Here is a 25,919-nt window from a genome sequence, read left to right on the forward strand (position 1 = left end):
AAAAACATATCATTTTGGTTGTCTCACCAAAACAAATTCTCTCTGGGCAGGCATCTAACGCAGGTAAGCAATAAACGTTAAAGGACCCGCAGTTTTTAATTTGAATATCATATTCAAATCATGGTAGATGATATTTCTTTTTACCACTTTTCCTGACAGAAGTTTAATAATGGCGCGTTGATCTTTGTTTTATACATAAGTGAATATTTTTGAGAGATTTCTAGAGATTTTTCAATTATGTCCTTACCATTTTATCTTAAAGTTATATTCAAGATTGATGAGGTCTTCTGAGCATTATACAAGAGCAGAGAAAACCATTTTGAACATATATCATTTTCTTTATGAATAAAATCAATCTGAACGTCAAAAGGATATCAAAGGCACTGCACTCTCAAATAGATTTTTAAAAAATAATTCTGAAGCATACTAGTATTCATTTCAACCCACAAAGGACTAATATAACTCCACTGCCTATTTCCACAATTTCTTTCTGAAATGAATATATTCTTTACTGATGTAAAAAATTTTAACCGAAATTAAAATAGGTCTTACTGAAATAAGAAAATGTTTGTTTCCATCCACACACGAATTAAAATCCCTCCCTTTGTCAATCGAAAAACAGGAAGTTGATCATTCAAATCAATACACTGTATTGGGGTTTTAAGTACATTTAAATCATTCATGCGAGTCCTCAATCTACACTTTTTGTTTACCCAAGGTCATGAACATGTATGCTTGAATTCCCTGTAGACAGGAGTTTTCCATTGTTATTGAGAATGTTTTTTTTATTAAAAAATCTAGCTTTTGGCTTTGTCTCATGCCACTTGAATTGTTGAATTGTGTTATAAAGCTACGGGTCCGATTTGAGTAAATATATTTTATAACCCAGGTTGATTTTTTCAATCTCCAAGGGACGATTTAAAGGACAACAAACAATGATTTCTATCCGTCTGTACATCAAAACTGGTTTTCCATATTTATTGTTATAAGATGATTATTATTTTGACTACCGATACTACAGAACTGAATTTGCATATTTATTATCATTTGATGATTGTTATAATTTTGACTATTACAAAACCAAATTACCATTATTATAATTATTAGTATTATTGTTTGATGCTTATTATTTTGACAACTATATCTTTGGAAATGGACGAATCATATAACTATGAAAATAAAAAAAAAAATTATCAAATTACACTCAGTCTTAAAAGGGGATCTTAATTTATCAGTATGTGCCTTCTGTTTTCACTTTTTATTAAAATCGATCATTTATGTGATAAAATTTTGGGGGAAAATGCTTAATCATCTCTTACGAGTTAAAAGGTACAAAATATTTTTTTAAAAATAAATTTTAGAATCCTCTTCATAAATGTTAATTCGTGTACAGATTAACAGAATGGCATTGCTTTAATGTTGATCCTTTAGTGGTAAAAAAAAAGACCGCTGATAAAAGTCATCAGTTAGATTTCCTCGATGTAAGGAATTTTAAAGATTACTCGACTGTTATTTCGATGATGAAAGTTTATGTCAAGAACTCATCCTCATCCCTGTATCAATTAGAATATTCTTCTTTTTTATTTATCTTTGTTTTTTTAATTTTCAGCGCTTCAAATATATTTTTTTTTCTCATAACTATGTCAAATTAATCAATGGAAACCACTTTTGAATTTTAAATCGATTATTAAAAAAAATATAGAATGCAGCTTGTTGATTTGTAGCTAATCATTCTGGTTAAATTCGTCACTCAATTTCTCTTCTGGATTTTAAATCGATTATCGATTATGATTATTATAATCGGTTATCGAGGGTTACATGCACCATGATTCCTTTTGAATTAATCTTAATTTTTCAAAGCAGTGTCGTATTTATTTTCATTTTTAGATTGTTAGAACTTACAGTAGATAAAATTAGAGGGGGGGGTATAGACTGAAAAAAAAAAATATATAGAAATTTTCATCTTCAATATCCAGAGAAATACTGTTCGTCTTAATAAAAAATATTGCTTTATTGAAATCTAACATTAACAATTTTCTTCGCTTCATGTAGTCATTCCTCACGAGATAATAAACAATTAAATATCAAGGTTTTGACATCATTGATAACTGTTTCCTCATCAGAAATTGAACACAAAAATTTTCATATCTTGTGATTTGTCATGAACTTTGTTAAAATTCACTCTATTTCTACACAAGTACTCTAACTTTGATATTTGGAGTTCCTAATTGACAACATTTATGAAGTCTTTAAAGACAAAGTCTTCAAACAATCTGCTAGAATTCCTATAAGCATTAATTGACCTCCTTTATTAGCTTTTATTAGGCGACTATTGTCATATTCCTATGAAGCAGAATTTCTTCAAAAACTTCATCATGTGAAGAAGGAAATATATCGAAGTGGACTCGTATTTTGTCTAACATGTTTCATATTATTTGTGAAAAATCAAGTGTCTTTCGCATGAGACTAAAAAACAAACTAGTCCTGTGTCAGAGCAGGCCTTGGCAAGATAAGGAACTATAATTGCTTTTTTTTTGCCCGGCAAGGTCATCCATTTGGGGAGTTTAACATCACGTTGCAAAACATTTCCAGCTTTTTACGGTTGGCAATTAGAGCTCATTAAATTTACATATTCGAATCTACCATAAATGATACAGGATATAGGTTCTGATTTATATAATTTATTCAGAATATGCTGTAAACGTATTAAATTACATTTGACTGTGTATTCTTCAATATAATGCATTTACAGTAGTCGAAGTACAATTAAGTTTGAGTTCTATTCAATGTAATTTTTTCAGCCTGTAGTTGAAATAGTTAAAGATTTTCAAAAATTCTAAAGTGTGGAGATGTGTATACCAAAAATAAGGTATATACTGTATGTGTCCTTTACAAATGGCTAAAAATTAAAAATGATCGATAAAAAAAATTCAATTAGAGAGTCACTATATACTGATGAAGGGTTTCAAATTTAAGGTACTTTACATAAGCCCCTGTACGTTCAAAATAGTCATTATCTCTACATACTCATCGGCGCTACAAAATAATTCACATTACTCACTACAATGCTTCTGTTAGCCAATTGCCCAATACAGATACAGATACAAAGTTCACATATACATACTTAAGACCTGTACTTCTTTTTTTAAGTGCTAAGCGCAGCGCAAAGCACTTACTGTCATCGTAAATCTACTTCCGTTCGCGATCCAGCGCCACTAAGCATGTAAGATAACTCCACTGCCTTTCTAAAAATATGCAACTGGAAATCCCCGACTCTCTTTCGGCTATTTTAGTGTAATACTGAGTTATGTGCAGTTTTAATTATAGGAGTCAATTAGTAAAGTAAAGATATGCATGTACATTGTACGAAAATCCACTGTTAGTAGATAAGGGCGGTTCTTGTCATGCTTATCTCTATACATTGTAGTTCATTTAAAATCGTGTCGGCACTTATCACTTGCGTACCATGTAGCTAACAATTGCTGCATCCATGGCGCAAATACTTAATTAAAAACGGTTTATTATATGTCATGTACATGTAATGTAATCATTGAATAAGTACATATTTTTAAAACTCAGATGGGATTTTAATAAGTATTTAAAACTCAAACTGGAATTGAGTTATTTAGTAGGAAAGTTCGCATAAAATCGATTTACAATGTACTTACATATGTGCGTTCTATATAACTTATATACATATAACTATTCTAGACATTTATTTCAGGCAATGTAACTAAAAACAAGTCTTCCTATTATCACCCTTGCACCATGCAGAGACCTATCAATGAAGTTGATTTTCGCATCTCAGTATCAAATACTAACAGCTCTACTGGAATGCATTCATGGGCTGTCTATACTTGTGCTGTACTCTATACTTGCAATATGGGTAAAAAATATGATGTAAATAATTCGGAAGGAAAGGCAGTTTGCGGCTGTACGTACATGTGGGGCATGTGGTGGCTGTGTTTTCAACGAATCCACTCAAATATGAAAACTAATTTCTCGGAATATTGTGCTTTAAAATTGTGTGCAGTGCAGGGCGAAAAATGCAAAAACCTTAAACGTTCTTAGCAATGGACAGGAATAGTTGAATGAAATGTAAAGCAAACAATGTAATACTTGTATTAGGAAACTAGGAAGAAATAGTTTATGTAAGATGTGCGCGTGTTGCCGACTTGACTGATAAGCAACTTGATGTGGACCATATAAAAACAGAATAAAACAATGGTGTATACCTTCATGAGGATTTATTAATACTTGAGATTGATAAACTGTATTTTCTTTGTTGTGCTGTTGAATTATTTATCAAGGAATTAGCAGAAAAATTACGGGCAATTATTTTCAGTATTCCTTTCCAACTAACACAACACCGTTCACGGTCGGTAGAGCGTTCGCTCTGTGATCGGGAGGTCGGGAGTTCGAATCTCGGCCGCGACAAACCTAAGTCGATAAAAATAGGTAGCAACTGTTCCTTCGCCATGCGCTCGGCACATAGAAGTGAAAGTTGCGGGTCCTTCGGATGAGACCTTAAAAACCGAGGCCCCGTGTCACGGCAGGCGTTGGCACGATAAAGATCCCTCACTGCTCAATGGCCCTGAGTTCCGAGTAAAGGTCAAAATTTGAAGCCCTTCGCCGGTATAAGGTGACGTCTCTATATGAGTGAAAAATTCTCGAATGGGACGTAAAACAACATACAATCAATCAATCAATCAACTAACACAACAGTGCTGGGGATATTTTTTCCTCTAAACTCTTTTTGCGTGGTAGGTAAAATCATATATAAACACGTAAAGAATGGTGTAAAACACCAAACGTCCGTAAAAAAATAATGAAGCATTTTAAAGTATTTCAACAATAGTCCAAAACACTTTTGAGGGTTTAATGACATATCTTTAATCCGAAGAAGAAAAGTAAAAAATAAATTATCTTAAAAAAGTAATATTTACAAATCGGATATACATATTGTGAATTCAACAGAAAAGACAAATTTTTGTTGCAAATACATTATAAATCATGAATACGAAAATCAGAGATAAATGGATATCACCGAATGTTTTATCATCAAACAAAGAAGACAAATATAATATCTTTATACTCAAAATGTATATTTACTAATTATCTCTGACAAAAGGACGTAAACTCTACGGGTGCATACTTCATTGACATAGAGTTTTGTCACATGACGTTGTTTCAAACTTCATGCCGATATGCTGCATAGTGCGATGAATGTGAAGTGTTAGAAAAATATGATACACAGCTGTAGCATATTCAAACAAAATGTAATATATAGTCTAAGTTTTATTTATCATTAATAAATACTGGACGCTTGTAGCGATTGTGTAAATATCTTACACACTCCATTAATGTATTTCTTGTAAAATCCTTTCTAAAAAATCGTAAATCGTTTATGAATATGAAAAAAGAGATATACTAACAACAATTTAGTGAAAATACTAGTATTCGATATTTTTGAGATGTTTTATTCATAACTGTAATAAAATTAATAATTATGTTATCAATAAGGAACATTTATCGACGCAATAAACAAATAACATCTTTCTTTTCCAAGTGCAGTTTCTAAAATTAAAGCACTGTCACTAACAGCCAATCTTCAATTTGAAACACTCGTAAATACGGAATGAATTTATTATTGAAAATTATCACCAGAACATTTTAGCTGCCGGCGTTGCACATAAATGAGAGGAATTTCAGCGACATTTTCAAGTGTTCGAAATTCTCTAGAAATATACTTTTTCCAGCAATTGTATAGCTATATTAATTTATAGTGTAAATTTGGTCGGAAAACTCGTCGATCATCCCCCTCCAATAAATTGCGATTTAAACGCAAAGCTACCTCTTATAGACTCCTATGAGGAGATTGAGAAAAAAAATATTTTTACATATTTTTTTTTCTTCTTATTTCTTAGTTTTGAGAAATACATTGCTGTTTGGAGTAAATATCTGCCATTTAATTTGTATATATTGTTGTTGTTGTTGTTGTTGTTTTTTCTTTTCTTTTTTAAAGATATGCGATATTTACTTTGTTTGTTTGTTCATTGTTAAACGACCCTTTCGAGAATTTTTCATTCATATGGAGACGCTGTGACGGTACATATTGTCGTTTTGTACATATTGTCGTCGGCGACAATATGTACCTACCCTCACTGCACATATTGTCGTCCATCGGTGCATATTGTCGCTGGCGACAATATGTACCGAGACAAGCCTTATTTTTCTCCTGCATAAAGGACGACAAAATGTACAGTCAAGCACCAGCACATATTGTCGTCGGCGACAATATGTACAGTCAAGGTCGGTATATATTGTCGTCGATATATTGTTTTGACGAATATTTACTTGAGAAAAGAAAGGGAAATTGACAAACATACACACTCACGGAGGGAGACAGACAGCATTACTCGCAATACTGTAGGGAGAAAACTTTTTGGTCAGAAAATTGTGTCCAGGATTGATGTACATCACTATGACATATCAAGATACCGTAATTCTTGAGATATCTGATAAATCAGCTATTCTTTTTTTCTTGTAATATATACTTGGAGATTGAATACAGTTTTTTTTTTCTTTTTTTTTTCTTTCTTTTTTTTTTTTGTTTTTTTTTTTTTTTGGTTCAGTAGTAATGATTATTTGGAAATTATTCTTATATACGATCATGTGCCGATATAATATTATAAATATAATTTATTGTTAATAATAATATAAGAATAACGCAAAAATAACATTTTTAGATCACCTGAACTGGAAGTTCAAGTGAGCTTTACTGATCACATTTTTCTGACCGTCCGTCTGTCTGTAAATTATTCATAATTTCAGCTTCTTTTCAAGAACTACTGGGTCAATTTCAACACATTTTTATCAAAAACAAACAAACAAAAACAAAATCAATTTTGTTCAAGTCATGACCCCAGGGGTAATGTGGGGCCACAATGGGTGATCAAAGTTTTTCATAGGAATATATACAGAAAATCTTTAAAAATCTTCTCAAACACCAAAGACCCAGATAGATGTAGCACCCCCCCCCCCCCTCCATCTTGCTTGGTGGTTTGATTTTTTTTGTGTGTGTGTGCTTTGGTAAATTCTGTTTGTTTAACTTGTTTATACTTAGTCCACAGGTAAAATTTCATAATTAAATAATTAACTTAACATATACAAAAACACTGATGGACGACAATATGCGCAGTGAGGGAAGGTACACATTGTCGCCGGCGACAATATGAACAGGACGACAAAATGTACCGTCACAATCACGCTGCAAGAAATAGCATACAAGACACGTCAGTGTGATTCTCACACCAATTACATTCACAAAACTACCAAAAAACAGCAAAAAACACCTCTAAACAACAATATCTGTAGGGCGACAATATGTACAGTGAGGGTGAGGCACATAATGTCGCCAGCGACAATATGTACATATGTAACTTTTCAGTCGACGACAATATGTACAGATGGACGATAATATGTGCAGTGAGGGTAGGTAAATATTGTCGCCGACGACAATATGTACAAAACGACAAATTGTACCGTCACAGACGCCATCACTTGCCTTGGAGGGCTGCAAATTTATACCTATGCTAGGCACCTAGGGCCATTGAGCCGTGTGAAATCTTTTTCGTGCAAACAGAGATTTTATTTTTACTCATAATCACAGATCTATTTGTGGCTATTCCTTGCTCCTGCTCTTTATTCCTCTTACCGGTACATGGTGACGTCCGTATATGTTTGGAATCTTCTCGAATGAAAGATGAAGCAACATATCATCAATCCAATGTGCTCTCAAAGAAAAATGGTCCATTTAATTTTCTTCAAGATGTGCTCTTATCAATCGTCATTTTGGATAATGATATGCTTAAAGAAACCGGACAAGTTCACCATTGTTGTATTAAAAATAGTAAATACATCTGGCTTTAATCCTTGGGTATTTCATTCATTTGTATGCATACAGTATGAAATTTATCAGGTTTAGGTGAAAGTATGATGTATATCCATTTTAAATATGTTACAAGATGAATGTCTTAGACGGTATTGTGTGGTGATTTGAAATACAGATATACCCGTAAAACAATCTTTGGAATGAAAATTTCTAACGTTCTGAATATATATATCAACCCGATGCTTAGTAAGTGGCTTATAAATCAAAAGCAAATTATTTTTTTTTTATGCCCCGGGATCGAAAGATCCCGTGGGTATATTGTTTTTGTCCTGTCTGTCTGTTTGTCTGTCTGTCTGTTGTCAACTTTAACCTTGCCCATAACTTTTAATTGGTCGGATATACGACTTTTATATCTCACGTGTATTCCTTGTGACAAGACCTTTCTTTGGGTACAATCATATTTGACCTTTTGACCTTGACCTTGAAGTTTGACCCATTTTTGCAAAATTTTATGAGACTTTAACCTTAGTCATAACTTCTGAACAGTTGGTTCTTGGGGTTTCAAACTTCACATGTTTATTCCTTGTGACAAGACCTTCCTCTGGATATCAATCTCTTTGATGCTATGACCTTGACCTAGGAGTTTGACATACTTTTGAAAAACTTTAATCTTGGTCACAACTTTTGAACGGTTGGAGCTAGGGCTTTCATTCTTCACATATGTAATTCTTGTGACATGACCTTCCTTTGAATACCAACCACTTTGACCTTTTGACCTTGACCTAGGAGTTTGACCTACTTTTGAAAAAACTTTAACCTTGGCAATAACTTTTGAATGGTTGATGCTAGGGCTTTCTTCCTTCAAATATGTAATCCTCGTGACATCGCCTTCTTTTGGATACCAACCACTTTGACCCTTTGACCTTGACATAATAGTATGACCTACTTTTGAAAAACTTTAACCTTCGCCATAACTTTTGAATGGTTGTTGCTAGGGCTTTCATACTTCACATGTGTAATCCTTGTTACATGAGCTTCCTTTGGATACCAACCATTTTGACCTTGACGTTTTACTTACTTTTAAAAAACTTTAACCTTCGCCATAACTTTTGAACAGTTGCAGCCAGGGCTTTCAAATTTCACAAGTATACTCCCCAAGACAAAACCTTTCTTTGGGTACCAACATTTTTTTATCTTTTGGCCTGTATTTTGACTTGCATTTGAGAAACATTAAACTTCACCATAAGCTGCCATACGGGGGCATCAGTGTTTCACAAACACATTTTGTTTAGCTTTTGATTAAAAACGACAAGTGAATGTTCGCTCCGAAGGTCCAGCGGGAGGCAGTTCCACAGGGTGGCTGAGGATACATCGAACCTTCTATCTCCTTACAGCCTACTATGAGTACGTGGCTTTAGAAGATTTAGAGAATCCCCAGACCGAAGTGCACGTTGTGGGAGATAGACTTGAACCAGTTCCTGAATATATGCTAAGAGTAGTTTCTGTAATTCCTTGAAAGTGTACAAAAGAATTTTATAGTTTGTACGATATGCCACAGGTAACCAATGAAGAGTTATGAGAATTGGTGTAATATGCTCATGTTTCCTTAAACATTCATATATAAATAATTTGTTTCATTACAAAAATTGACTTGTTTTTTTTTTTTTTTTTTTTTTTTTTTTTTTTTTTTTTACTTCATTGCTTAACTATTATGACAAACTTGAAAAAGAAACTTTTCAATACATTCTTTGCTATTGTTAGATATTCTTTTGAGATATTGTTAATACCAGACTGCAAACCATATCTAATGAACCTCTATTTTATTTTTTAAGATAAAATGCCTTCAAAATTTAAGAATTGAAATCTGTAGAATTGACCCTTTAAATGGATTTTTTTAAATAGACCACATAACTTCTTTGTGTTTTTAAACAATTGCTTTAACTTGTGTGTCGAGGGTATGTTGCCAAAATGATTAAAAAATCAGAACATATTGTAACTTCCGTGAAAAATATGATTGGCTGAAACACCATAGACTAGTAGAATGTCTGTCTTTAAGCTAGATAAAGGTTACAGACAAAGCTAAGTAATAATATATTTCAAAAAGGGTTGGTAACAGCTTTAACTTTTAATAATTTTCTTTATTACGTTTTGTAGAAATATTAGGAATGAAAAAAGTAAACTAAAATGGATGACTTATGGAAGTGCAACTAATTATGCATTACAATCAACAATTTAGTTTTTAATTAATAGTTGCTTTGTAAACAGCTAAACATTCGCATTTGATTATGGCTTCCACTATCGTCAAACTGTGTTGGTTTGTACTGGTTCATGGATATACGATAGGTAAGAATTATACCTTTCATTTGATATTTACTGTATTTTGTTGATTTGTAAAGAAATTTGATAAAAATAAGCATTCTCCAAGACGATTTCTTTGAAGGAACCTTCTTGAGTTGAAATTGATAATAAAGATAATACAACGCATACCAAAGAAATCAAAACATCTTATCTTTACAACTTACAATAAGATTAAAGTGTTGCGTCTTGGAGAAGTGCATGGATGTTCGTGCATTTGAATAGAAATATGGCAACGACTTTTTAAATTTTATTTATTATTATCACTAATAATTCGCTATTGGATTGTAATAATCGGTTTTGATGATATGTATAAGGTAAAGTTTCTTCGTTTACTTGTTAGGTATATTTTGTATTGCTTTACAGTATTTGATCATGAAACTGATTTAAAATAATTTTTTGCATCAATTGCATCAAAAAACTTATTTTTCATATTAAAAGTGATTACTGATTTTCGAAAAAAAATAAAGCTGTACCTGTTACATATTAAACAAAGATTAATTGCTTTGATACACAAAAATTCTATTTTTTTAAGTTTATTTACTTTTGCTTTAAATGATGCAACAGCAACTCATTATTCGGGCAGAAAGATGTTGATGATATATGTGTCATGGGGAAAAATATTGTTGAAATTCTGGTGTTTTATCCAAAAATATAATGATATCCTTGTTTGATTATTATTTGATAATAAATTGAGTTGACTACACACATCGGCATTATTTCGGTTTGAAAAACGGCCTTGTTTATCCATGAGTCCACATCATTATAATTATGTCCCCGAAATCCCCGAAGTGAAGCCAACCAATCATTTTATCACTTGTTTTAGGAAATAGTTCTTTTTTTAATTTATCATTAATGAGAACTCGTAATTTGTTTCAGGTAATGTAAGCAAATCTATAATTAAGTACACTTTGATTAGAATTTGCAACAATTTTATTGATCTGATTCTTGTTATAAAACAGCAATGGGTATATTTAAAAAAAAAAGAACCAGACAAATTTCTTTGATATTTCAAAGTATATAAAAAATTGTCATATATAACTGTTTGTGGAATTATACAATCATTTTTATCAATAAAATTATGAACACCCAAAATTGATACTAGTGTGAGATTATTTCAGAATCAGTTTATAAATGAAAATTTCTGCGAAAAATCAGAAAGTGTAGAAAAACAAATTACCCAAGATTGATACATGCATATATTTATCTACAAATAACTTTTAATTCCATTGTGCGGATAAGTGATGAAAATAACCAAACGGATACATGTATATATTTATCTGCAAGTATATGTATATATACATGCATATATTTCAAAGTATATAAAAAATTGTCATATATAACTGTTTGTGGAATTATACAATCATTTTTATCAATAAAATTATGAACACCCAAAATTGATACTAATGTGAGATTATTTCAGAACCAGTTTATAAATGAAAATTTCTGCGAAAAATCAGAAAGTGTAGAAAAACAAATTACCCAAGATTGGTACATGCATATGTTTATCTACAAATAACTTTTAATTCCATTGTGCGGATAAGTGATGAAATTAACCAAACGGATACATGTATATATTTATCTGCAAATAAATTATAATTCCATTATGCAAATAAGTGATAAAATTAACCAAGACTGATACATGTAACTATATATCTGCATATAAGTAATAATTCCATTGTGATTCTCTACTTAACGAGGCCCAATCTAGCTGGAAATTACAAAAACGGACCGGCAAATATTTTGAATTTTAGATATATATTTGCTATCTGCAGAACTGTAGCTCTCTGCTTGAGAAAATTAGGACAGACAAAGCAGAGAGCTACAGATCCAAGCGTTGTAAAAACCTTCGATTTACGCCGCCGCTTTTTTGTCGCTCGCTTCGGGTATTATTTCTTGTAATTAATGCTTTCCCCTGCTTAAAAAGTGGTATCCAATAATTAGCCAAATATTTTACTCCTATTCATGACACTTTATTTACCTTTCAACAGTTCCAGACGGCCGTAATATCAGTTTAAAAAATGCATTCCGACGTCGACGTTGGTGTCCTCCTGAAACAACACGCCTGAGTTTTATTTGTCTCATTTATTTTTTACATACATGTTTTATTCTAATCTTTATAGACAATATACATGATATTTAAACCTTCTGAAATATTTATTTACATTTTCTTGACAAGTATATGTTCTTTGAATTACTTCTTTTCGCACAACCCCCAATAACATGGACATCGGAATGGGAATTTTTTAAACCGACATTTCAAAACCATAAAGGGCTGTTTGAGACCTTTGAAAGGTAAATAAAGTATCAGTAATATGAGTAAAATATATGGATAATTATCCGATACCACTTTTTAAGCAGGGGAAAGCATTAAATACAAGAAATAATACCCGAAGCGAGCGACAAAAAAGCGGCGGCGTAAATCGAAGGTTTTTACAACGCTTGGATCTGAAGCTCTCTGCTTTGTCTGTCCTAATTTTCTCAAGCAGAGAGCTACAGTTCTGCAGCTATATATTTGCATGTACCACACTAAGAAAAAAAAGATTGATATTTTGTTAACTTGTCTTGATTGTAGTGGAATTGCGCATTTTTCAAAATATAGACAATTTTTTCGTGGTTATGCTAAAACTACCTTATAAACTGTGGAATTGACAAATTAATAAAAACTAAATGGTGAAATGTTTTGCTTTTCACACATATTATGCAATATCCATTCCTCATTACGAAACTGAAAAGAAAATTGATCGTAGCCTTTACTGTGGTGAAAAGGGGGCATACATGTATCAAAACACAAAAATAGGAATTTTATCTAAGATACTTTTAAAGTCGCAGTAGGTTTACATAATATCAAAAAAAAAATGATTGTTGCATTGCATATCTTTTCGGCGAATAATCAGATTCTATGTACATTTCTTAAACATAGATGTTTTGTGTAGGGGAGGTAAACAATAATATATCATCTACAGTGTACTGCTTTAACTTGCTTATCAGGGGTGCTATTTTAAAAATATATTAACTGTGTCTTCCAGGAAAGATATTATTGATACGAAATTTTGAGCATATCTGTCATCTGATGAATGCCATTAATATTTAGATTTGAATATATATATATATATATATATATATATATATATATATATATATATATATATATATATATATATATATATATATATATATATATATATATATATATATATATATATAAAAACGTGGCATAGGTGTAATTTTTTCTGAGTTTTTAACTAGTACAAACATAAAGAATACACACACAAAGAAAAAAAAATAAAAATTTCTTCCTCCAAAAAAGTATGAGCACGATTTTCTTTATTTTTACAAATGGTCACGCTTCAGTTAACATCGCGGTTATTTATAAGTTAAGACATTAAATGTCTCATTTTTTACTTTGATAACATATTTGTTTCTCAAAAACATGATAAACAATTTTTTGAAAATTAGAATTTTTAATTTAATTTGGTGGTGCGTTAGCAATTTTGTCTAGTGTATATCCGAAAACTTCTTTTTCATTGCAATAAAACCTTGCAACATTTAGTACTTTTCTAATAAGCAACATTCAAGCAATCCAGATAAAAAATAAATGAAAGTTTTGTTTTCATGGTATTATCAAACTAATAGTTTATCGTGAAAGTAAATACGAAAATATGATAATATTTCTCAATAGAGAAGGGTATAACTCTAGCTTGTGATTTCATGGGAAATATAACTGAAAAATATACAACTAAGAAGACGATTCTTCCCTTGATAAGTACATGGCATATAAATGTTAACACTATATCTCTGCAGCATACCTTTCAATGTAATAGTATCACATCCATTATGGATATTACCTCTATTGCAAGAGCATTTGGCTTCTTAACATTCAGTTCATACATGTATGTTAAGATAAAAGATATGTACATGCTCTCTGAAGGGAGCCAGGATATCTCTGATAACAAATGTTTAAGGGGTTGTCATGTTTTTTTTTCTGAAGGACTTGTCCTGAATACAATGTGTTGTACTTGTTCAGAATTAAGTTATCTTAGTTGATAAATGCTGTGTACATTTCACTAGCCTTTACCTGCATTTCTTGAATGTGTATTATTTTTTATAATTGGAAGGCAAACATATTACATTCCTCAGCAAACTAATTCTTAATTATTTTTTGCATAACTGTAAATTTATTCTTACTTAAAATATCAGTTGCTGGTGATCCATGCTTACCCTCAAATCATCAAGAACTTGGCGACATCTTGAAGAGAAGTCCTAATTTTGTAATGGATTCCGTAGCCCTGTGTGACTACCATCTAATAGAAGGATGGTACAGCGCCCCTTCTTATCTGATGCCGTCTTCACCACCTGTACTTACTGCTTGTGGTACTCTTTACCCGTATTGGATGAAAGGTACATGAAAAGAGTACCTTTATTTTTTCCTACTTTAATGAATAATGTAATGAGATGTATAATAAATTACCACTCTTTTGGTTTATGCTTTCTGTAGTCTAGTGGACGCAATCGTACAATGAAATATACATGAAATTGTATTCTTTTCCCTTCCAAGTCATTATTCTTTTGAAAAAAGAAAATTAGAGACATTTAGTTTAAAAACATTCAAGAATTTTTAAGATTCATTACAACATACGAAATTTCGACTTTTTCATTATTTATATATGTATTATGTATGTTTTATGAATTAGTTCTGGTAGCAGCATTTTATATAATTTTACATAGGACAGAAATAAAATGTTTGCACATCAGCATAATGTATAATTTATACCTCCATTTAGAGAAATAAAAGCTAAATAATGATAGTAATGATAGTACTTGTACATATAAAAAAATCTTTTCTTATCGAGCTTTTTGTTCTGTAATTTTATTAGATATCCTGAAATTTTGCTGCATGTATTTATGTTCCTATAAATATTAAATTCAAATATATATTAGATCTTCATGCTCCTGAGACCTTGTTTGTTCGAAGAAACTTATAAACAGTTGAATGTCGTTATTTCGAACACTGATATATCGAATACTGAATTCCTAAACTACATAAAAATCCTAACAAACAAAGGTACATATTGAGTTCCAGTAAATGTTATACGAACCCTTACTACAATATTAAGAGCAGTGAAAGAGAACATATAGCAATACTGTACAACAATATATTCTAGAAGTGGAGTAAATCAGATGCGGATACTTTAAAAACTCCAAAGAACATTTTAAAAAAAACTTGAAATCGCAAAAATTTAATAAAATCAATAACATCAGAACGTACGGCTTATATATATCAACATTTTATGCAACCATTGACCACGATAAAGAAAAGTCCAGGCTTAATGACATCATAGACAACTGCTTTTTTCAATACAAATGGTACTCGTAAATTTACTTTTCGTGTCATTTGTCACTTATAAAATGCATTGGGTTTTTTATTTTGTTTTTTGTGGGTTTTTTTTTTTCATTACAAAACTGACTAGTGTGTCGATTACTGCGTGTTCAAATTGTTAAACGTGAATTAACTTTCTGTTTACTCTACATGCTTGGGTCATGACAGATGACTAGTTTCTCGTTTAAAGGAAAATCATTTCCGTTAATAATTAATCAAATATCAATTTGTCTGATTAAAGGTACGCTACCTAATGCTGTTGGAGATGAAAGAGACGTTGAAATTTGTGGTGTAGGTTTTACATCATCTTGCCAAAAAAATTTCAACATCAGAGTGAAGAAGTGTGATAGCTTCTTTGTTTACAAACTCAAGTCTTTGGATTCCTGCAATTCTGCATATTGTTTTGGTAAGATATTACATGGCTCAATTTTGACTCACACAGACATACCCATACACACACACACACACACAGAGAGAGAGAGAGGTACAAATACAACGTTCTTTTTTTAAAAAAAAAAATACTTTTATACTTGAACAACAATTATAGCATGAAATATGTATATTTCTTTTTGTTTCAGAAAAAGCAGACAATTGTAAGTAGAATAAGCTTAATCTTAGGAAAGAAGTCAGTGAAAGTTTATTTTTTTAATCATCTAACTTATCGTTATTTCTTTCGCATAACGTGGACAACACAAATATATTATATGCCCATTCAGGAAAATTGGTCATCATAGATTACTGAAAGTCCATGATACAATATATTAAGTTAAATGGATTAATGACACTTGGCCTCACGTGCAGGGTTCTACCCGCATTTGGCAACTTTTCAAAGCAATAAAATGGCTCAGCGAACTGTTTGTAGCGGGCTACCTCAACCCTATAATATCGAAAAAAGATATTGTAAATTTATTGTTTATTTGCGATGATTTTAGTTTTGAATAATTGCGAGTGATCGTACGTCTACTTACAAAACTTCAATCTTGCGGAAATTTGTATTATTTAAGATTAAGAACAAGAACAACCAAAACTCGTGAAATTTTTATCGCGCCTACAAATATCAAAAGAAAATAAGGTGCCTGGAAAATTTGGAAATATACACTACACCAACTGAAAAGGCTGATTAATGTAGATCTTTTTTATCCAGACACGATTTGAATATGCATAACCATAAACCTGGAATAGAAGTTATATATTCTTGATCCCTCTCAATCTGTATCAACTGACTTTGTCTATGGACTTGAGTCTCATGTTGTGCAAACAAATAAGAACATACGGGAAAGCTTACAATATAATACGACCTTCCATAAGACAGGACAGGTGTATTAAGAAGTATTGTAAACTTACAGGTGTACCAGACACGCCAACTAACCTTCAAGTCGTATATCAAGGAGTTTCGTACACTAATGAAACAAAAGCGAGAGGTACACAATGGGATCCGGTTATTGAGCTACGCTGTCAATTCACACCCCTCTCAGGTAACACTTTGTTTTATCATATCGATTGGTATGTGGATAATACAAGGATAATAGAGAATCAGACTGTGGACACTTCAACTCTTGGAAAAGCTATACTAACAACAGAGGATCTGCATAATGCGGGGAAGAAGATCGGGTGTTCGGTATGAAACTATCAGCTATTTGAATAGAAATGAAATATGTAGATTACGAACAAAAATAGACTTTGTTTGCCTCTTTGCCTTCAAAGATGATTCGAATAAAAAATTGATTAAAATATGCAGATACACTGTGTGGTTGGTGCCAAAAAATCAGTCGTGGATTCTCCATGTAACAGCACATCCAGTTCCCCATTTTTCGCAGGAATTGAGGTGAAAAAGAATGAGAATACTACCCTTCTGAGCATTTCTTATTTTCTTTCATAGAAATATATTGTTCATTTCTAGAAAAAATAATAATGCCACCAGTCTATTTTGTAGGTATTGACACCAATCCTGAATATGTCAAGAAAGGGAGAAACCACGCTTAAAATCAGACCTACAATTCCTTATGCAAGACAAACTTTAGAATTACCAGCATTCAACTTAGAGGATATTGGTCCACTGTCCATTTCCTTGGATTTCCCAACAAATATAAAAGCTGCGTGTACAACGGCTGGTAGTTCGAATCACTGTGAAATAAAGATCCCAAGCTTCAAGTACAGCGAAAAACACAAATACAACGATCGAAGTCAGTGGTACAAAGAGTATACGATGACTATATACAATAGAGATAATATAGGTTATGTAATTGATAACAGTCTATTATTACGTCTAAACACAAAAGGAGGCGGGGAGAAGGCAGCGAAAGTATATGAGGGAGTGATGCTCCCTGACGTCCCGGTAAGGAATTATATTTTTACCTTTCTAGAATATCTCTAAAAATAATGTTGACTGTTCGCAAATTTCAGCTTTTCAAAAGTAAGAGTAGGTGACATTTCTATCTTAAATTAAGGAAAAGGAACTCTTAAGCTGCAAAGGACAAGGTATGGTAACGGCCGAATCTGGCCCCTTATTAGATGTAAAAATCAGAACACAGTTGAAATTGTGATAGTTTGCAGTTGAGAACTTTAGATGATGCTTGTTTTAAAACCAGCACTAATTTTGATTCAACGTTTACAAGGAGGGCACAAGAGGGTGCAAAAGTAGGACATTTTCCCGAATTTCCTCAATTCTAGTCGAATTCCGTCAAATTTGAGACACTTTTCACTTCAAGAAACATAGAGCACAAGCTTGCCTATCTTAAAATTTTATATATAAGATGCTTCTGATACTAGTGTATGAAATATATAAATTTGGTAGATAGGCAAGCTTGTGCTCTATGTTTTCTGAACCAAAATCTGCTGTTAAGTCGAGGAAAATTTGCATAAAAATGAGAAAATTCGGAAATTGACATATTTTCTGACCTTTCTGTGACCTCTGTGTATCCCATAACTTAGAACCAATACTCATTTCGTGGCAGAGGTGACATCAGGTTTTTAATTGATAAACTATCTCAACATTCTAAAAGACACCCCAAACCAGGGGCCAAAAAGGGGTCTTAGCCTATCTTGTCCTCTGCAAATTTGAAGTAAAGTGCCATCAGCTGATTCATGAGGCGTTTGATATAAATTCTTATTCAATAATTTCTTTATGTTCCTGCAATATTCACATGTTTGCAAACATTAAACTTATAGAAAATTACGTTTGTTAACGTTGGAAGTTTAATATAAATTGCATAATTGTTTTATTTTGTCTTTTGTTATGTCGTTATAGATAAATATAATTGACAACCAGACAGTGTGGAAGGGAAAATATTGTTACTCGCATGCAGATCCTCACATGAAAACATTTGATGGATAGTGAGTTGGCACCAACCAAGAAGAATACAATAACTGTGATAAAGCAGACAATATATTAAATGTTCAAACTTTATTTGATTTTAAAACTTTAAAAATGTTGTTCTCAGTAATAAAAATAAACACAAAGATTAGAACCCCATCAAGGAAAGAATACATGTAGACTGTAGGTCGATACTTTTAATCAAGTAATTAAGATATGAAATATGAATGATATAATGTATGACTTCATGCATAAACTATCATTAAAATAATCATAATCCACAAAAAGGTATTGATTCAAAAATAATTATTGATATCGGAATATACAACAACGACAATCCAAAAGTATGTTTTAATGCAAAACAAACTCATGTTTCAACAACCTAGGATCCCAAACTGTAACTTGATGTTAATTCTATTCAAAAATAATATTGCACTGCAAAAATTGAATTTAAGTACTAGCAATATTTGATGTACGCATAATTTAATAAAGAATCCACATCTAAAATATGTTTAGCTATATTCCACCAGTAAAGCTTCAATCACTAAATGATTTGTAATTGCTCTGGGGTTTTTTTTCTTCGATTCTGTGCCATTTTTGGAAACGAGGTTCGATCATTTCAGTACGTCTTCAACAGAAAATAAGGCATTAACTTAATGCATTATTTTCTGTTGAACACGGACTGATATCAATAAGCAACCACTGAAACGCATTTAAAAATATTCTAGACAAATCTGATACTCAATTAATTATGAATGATTAATAATATAAACTCAAAATCTGTTTTTAGTAATTATGAATGCCAGCACGTAGGATGCAAGACAGGGATCACCAGTGTTTTATATCAGAATAAAGAACATGATCAGGAGGTAAATAAAATAAAGGAACATAAACGTAGACAGACATGTGATTTCTACAAATGTCATGCAGGCCTGCAATATCAATTGATATCTTCATTTTATTTAGGTGCAAGTCAGACACCACAAATGTTTCTGGCCTAATGCACGCTGCATCTGCTCCTTAGCTGTGAGATCTGGAAAAGACGTTTTCATCTTCGATGCTTGCAATAACAGACATTATATCAACTTTCCAGTCTGTCATGATAAATCGTTGAAGGTTGTCAAGGTTACAGATAAGTCTTATAAAGTTAGTATCAGTGGTAATATGTATAAGAATATTTTTTTTTTATAACTGGGACAACTGCTTATTAAAAGGACAATTCCCGTCCACCTTATTTTAGACATCCAGGGGTTTCTGTATTCTAGAAATTGCTCTCAGAATGATTTCCCAATGATAATTATATGCTATATGAATATTAAAAAAAAGAAAAAAAATGAATTGGAAATTATGAATCTCCCTGTATTTTGTCGGGTTGGTTTGGAAGGAGTCCAAAGGTGAATTATTTAGGTTATTTCATAACATCAGAAAAGACAATTGATTCTGGCAAAGCCATGACTAAAATCATTTTTTTTAATCTACAGATATTTTTTCCCACTGGAACATATGTTACAACTACCTTATATATGTATAGTGACTGGATTTTACAAACACAAGTTTATCCTTCCGTGGCGGATGTTGGAAAAAGTTCAGGCCTTTGTGGTGTTTTAGGAGGTGGTATCCAGAACGACCTGACAAGAAGAGATGGAACTACAGAAAACCCAAACAGTTTTAGCTATTATAATCCACCGAATGACTTTTCCATTTCATGGAGGTGAATTTTGCCATTCTTGTGTCATTTGATTTATAGAGAATACACCATACTCAAATCCATACCATATATCATATACATCAGCCCCAGTGGCCTCATATTAGACCGATATAGGGCCCTAGAGTTGATATGATATATTTAAATACTTAGAATGGGCGTTCACATAAAGTCATTTTAGCATTTTCGTGCATGTATATAATACTTTTTCTTAAATCTCTAATAAAGCCTATTTTAGAACAAATTCAGCATGCAAATTTTCGGACCTGAATTTGTATTACATATTAATTTCAATAAATCAAGTTAATAAAACTTTTTAAACTTTATTTTCAAAAAAGTTGCTTCCGGTTTGATATGCATTTCGCACGCTGATCTTATACGTGATATGTTTTCGGACCGGTCGTTGATATGGGCATTGTGACGTCACTCGTATCGCACAATGCACTCGTATCACACAGCACAGTTTTTATTACTAAGTTTATGATAAAAATGTAAAAAGATAATTGAAGTGAATATTGTATTTTATTGCATTGTATACTAAATATTATAAATTGAATATTGTTTTCAATTACGGAGTAACTATCTTTTCATTTGTTATATGCGAGATTTACTGCTGATTTAACGGTCGCAAACTGAGTTTTATCGGCGACGCATAATCAGGGCCAGCAAAACAGATTAAACCATTAAATCAGCATTAACGGTCGCAAATAAAAAATGAGAAGGTAACTATTCCCATTTTAATGTAATTGATGCATTTTGATATTTACGTCTTATTATTTTAGGTTTTATGATATGAAATACGTAAGGAAATGTTGTGTTTTTGTGCCTTAAACACTAGCCAATCCAAATGTATAGTACAAAATAGTTGCATTGGATTGTGAAATAAATTTCAGAGTATCGGCCAGTGAGGACCTTCTCTCTGCTTTGATGGATTTTCAGACTCTGAATTCTCTATCGCTTATAAAAACTCAACTTTGCACGTGTAACGAAGAAAAGAAGACAGAGTGCAGTTACCGTAGCTACACGGACTGTGGAACAACAACCCGTGGAAAAGAATACCAGTGTCTGCTTCACAGTAGTAGCAGTAGGCGAAAGAGACACGCTGAATACATGGCATCCTTTAATCCGGACCCGGTGGAGGCATCAACTCCCCTGGTATGCCCATTTTACGCGTTCTGAAGAAATTGTATTGAAACATTTTGAAAACAGAGAAGCTAATTTCATAGTAATATAAATACCTCATCAAGTCATCGACAATACTTTTAACACAAAGTTATCACACACACACACACACACACACACACACACACACACACACATATATATATATATATATATATATATATATATATATATATATATATATATATATATATATATATATATATATATATATCAACCATATGACCCATGAATTGTAATGATTTTAGAGAGTAAGAAGGCAGGCTGCATACACAGATGAAGAAGTGATTGTTATTTGTAACGCAGAATTTGATAATTCAATCCCATTTCAAACGTGTATAGAACATGTAGCTGATTTCTCCAATGATTCTATTCAAAACTGTATCGCAGATGTGTCTGTGAGTATCCGTTTGTTTTGACACTTTCTGGTCCATGCATTGTTATCTTCAAACTTCATTTAAAATTTTACTTCTCATTTACATTCATCTGATACATGTATTATGTAATGTATGCCTCCGAAATTTGTAGCTTACGGGAAATCCAAATCTGACCTCATTCCATCTGGAGAGCGCTATATCTGAATGTCAGACTCTCATAAACCTCAACAGCACTCTTCAAAAGGAAAAACCATCGATTACATACGAAATATTGAATGTTTGTCCTAGCAACTGCAGCAAACATGGAGAATGTTCAGGAGGTACATGCATATATATATATATATATATATATATATATATATATATATATATATATATATATATATATATATATATATATATATATATATATATATATATATATTAAAAGTTTTAATGAAGAAAAACAATGGTGATGATCATATCACTAAACTTAATAATTTAAAATGTATATCTGGGAAACCTATGTAAAACATTTTAAGTTAATGATATTATAAATTATTTTATACTTGAATAAATCGGATTTTGTCATCAAAAACGCGATAATTGTTTTAGAGATTGCCTACAGAAAAGTCAGTAAAATCATAATTTCCCAAATTTAGGAAACTGTACATGCAATGCTGGATTTGGCGGAAGTGACTGTTCGTTTGATATAACTTCTCCCCCAAGAGTAGCCAGTTTACTTGGAAATGGTCTTTGTGACCTTTCAGGGGATACATGCGATGACGTAACAATGTTCGGTCATTTTTTTGTTGAAAATATGAATACAACTTGCTTCATGACTAGAAAAGAGGTATTTACAAATGTAATTCAAATGAAATACGTCCTGATGTACATCTTTATAAGATTAAGGAAAAAAGAAAACAAGTAAAAACTTTCTATTTTTTTAAGATTTCAGTCACCAATACTATCATGACCCAGCACTTTTATGAATCAGTGCTTGAAGAAAGGACTCTTTATGAAGGATTTTGTAGCCTGATTTATAAAACAAACGATACATGGGTGACACAGTTTGTGTTCAATATGTCCAATGACAGAACAACATTTACAAACACTTTCAACGTGTTTGTATATCAATCTGCTTGTCAAATTTTCAAGAACGACACAAATAATATATATTTTACGCTGCAGGTAAGTGTTCTGAATACTAGTATACAATAAACCATTATCTAGAACATATTGCATTTGAATATTCTTTATAAAGTTTTATTATATTGCTAGGATGGATTTTGTTTTATCGATGGGAAATGCATTCTAGAGGATGCATTGGCGGCAAATACATCCTGTGCAAAATGTGTCCCAATGAATAACAAATATGCCTGGACAGACGGTATGCCAATTTGTTAATCTAGGAGATCATTTGATACAAATTATAATTTTTAATGAAAATATCAGTATGCAAAAGAAATTTCATCCATACATTCTCCTCGTTAAACTGTTAAAACCCTGTATTCTTCTACTCGTCTTTTCAGATTGTAGCAATGGGACATCTAACGCAACAGTTGATACAACATTGACGACAACCGTTGTCACCCAAACAGTAACCACAAATACGTCGCAGGCATCTATTTCAACCCAATTCACCGTGTCTGCATCAGAGACATCTTCAATGTCTGGAACAGTAATAGACACGACAACAGAATCGACAACATCACCCTCAAACATCCAACCTCCCCCATTATTGAAAGATGCATCATCTGAAATATCAGGAAGAACACTGGGTCTTGCTGCTGCTGTAATTGCTGTGGCATTGATTATAATCATCTTGACCATATATATCATAAAGGCGAAAATAAACAAAAAGCAAGTGTCTGTGTTTCCCCTGAAAAGTGCGATCTCTAAAGAAGTCAAAGAATTATTTGCATTTAATTTTCTCCCACTTTGTTTATATATAATATACTTGTATCGTTTTTCATGACTTACTTTTTTCAGAAAAGGCCAGAATTCGTCTTCAGCCAATCATCAAGGGCATGGTGAGATAAACATTAACGCAGTGAATAAGAACGCTTATCCAAGGAATGTCTTGCAAGTAGAGGACTTGTTGCATTTTGACGACCCATCGATGATGTATTCCAGACCACCATCTGAACATTCAATGAGATCTGAACCTCCAACCTCTGACCTCATTGGAATATACCATACTCAAAACCTCGATAAACTTTTTGGTGTAAAAAAGTAAGAGTAGCCTTGTATTCTGGGAGAAGTGTTCTTTAACCAAACTTTTACACCAATATCTTTTAAAGCCCATCGGGAGCTTGAAACACTGTAAATTGAAATTTCTTTTACCTGTTTAACTAGGTATGCAAATTTTCTTGACAGAACGGTTGACTATTTCTTAATTATATAGTATTTCATATCTGTACAAATTTTTATTTTGCAATTCATTGTTTATTTAATTTTGTTGTTGTTGTTGTTTAATTGTTTTCTTTGCTGGAGTGTTTTAATCCTGCTTGTTTATACTCTGGTCATGATTCCTTTGTTGACTGGATTTAAGAGATTGATTGCTATTCGTTATCTTCACATTTTATCTTACGGCCATGGGGATAAAATTTTACTTATTATTAGTATACAGATATGACTAAGTTTATGTAAGTTTTATTGCAATTGTTAGCAGGATTAATTCAAGTAAATTGTTAGTTAAACCCCCTTGAATATTTGCTGTATATAATATTGTCAGTACAGTACATTAAACATTTTTGTTTCCTGTGTCTATAAGGGAAATGGCACATTTCAGGCATGGGGAAATGCATTTAACATCCTTTAACGTAATATATATATACTCAGTTATACTGATACTCATTTACATTTACTCAAATGCTTGCTAACCATCGCCATAAATGTCACGGTTTATCGAGTCATGAAGGTTGTTAATATTTGTTTTTCTGTATTCACCTAAGTTTTGTATTTGTTCTTATCGTATTTATTATGTAAATCAATGCAATACGTCTTTTTGTATATCCATGTTTTACTGAAATTTATGAAAAAAAGAGGTAGAAGGGATTTTATATTTACATATTTTTCATTATATCAGGGACTTTATGATTTCGGTTTTATATGATAAAAAATGTTTCATTAGTATGAAAAGCTATCTTTGAGTTTATTAAATCATCCAAGAGATCAACATCTTGTTATTCATATTGCTATATTGAATGTAAATCCCGCTTTATATATAAAACCTGCATTCTGCATAGAATGCATTACGTTGAGGAGTGTGTTTTGCTGCTATTGGTCAAACGTTACCATACAGAATTTTCATTTGTCAGCTCGTTTTACTTATAAATATTGGCACTTAACAAAGCCATGGCAGACATTTGATTAACACAGGGAGCTCACAGTGGGTGTGTCAGGTTGAGAGATGATGATTTCTCCACTTCGGCACATGATCTTATCTCCCTTGTTTCCAGATGGTCCATGTTTTGCCTTATTTACGTTGCTATGCGAATTTATTGAGTCGATTTTCGTTCACCTTCTTCATCTTTTCATTGTCCAAATTGCACAATTTTATTGATTTTTAACTATTTTCCATTGATTAAAAGTAATGTAGCCAATCGAGGTTTACTGCATTGAATGGAAAATGGAAAGGTACATGGATAGAGACCTACTTCAAATCTACTATCTTAAATGTTGGTAATTATTTTTGCTTATAATTAATATAATCATGTTTTAATTAGCTA

General features: G+C 32.0%; 1 protein-coding gene across 1 annotated transcript in view; it reads left to right on the forward strand.

Moving 5' to 3' along the window:
- Positions 1-23,116, forward strand: part of LOC133180595 (von Willebrand factor D and EGF domain-containing protein-like) — a 34,539-nt gene extending 11,423 nt beyond the window's left edge. The window contains exons 8-11 of the mRNA XM_061315072.1: positions 21,541-21,802; positions 22,078-22,227; positions 22,358-22,526; positions 22,848-23,116. Of these exons, the coding sequence (XP_061171056.1) occupies positions 21,541-21,802; positions 22,078-22,227; positions 22,358-22,526; positions 22,848-23,116 (850 nt within the window). The remainder of the gene's footprint in view (positions 1-21,540; positions 21,803-22,077; positions 22,228-22,357; positions 22,527-22,847) is intronic.
- The last annotated feature ends 2,803 nt before the right edge of the window (positions 23,117-25,919 follow it).

This window comes from Saccostrea echinata, unplaced genomic scaffold, assembly GCF_033153115.1.
Source record: "Saccostrea echinata isolate AGI-Se365-2 ecotype Australia unplaced genomic scaffold, CSIRO_AGI_Sech_v1 ptg000007l, whole genome shotgun sequence".
In the NCBI taxonomy this organism is placed as follows: domain Eukaryota; kingdom Metazoa; phylum Mollusca; class Bivalvia; order Ostreida; family Ostreidae; genus Saccostrea; species Saccostrea echinata.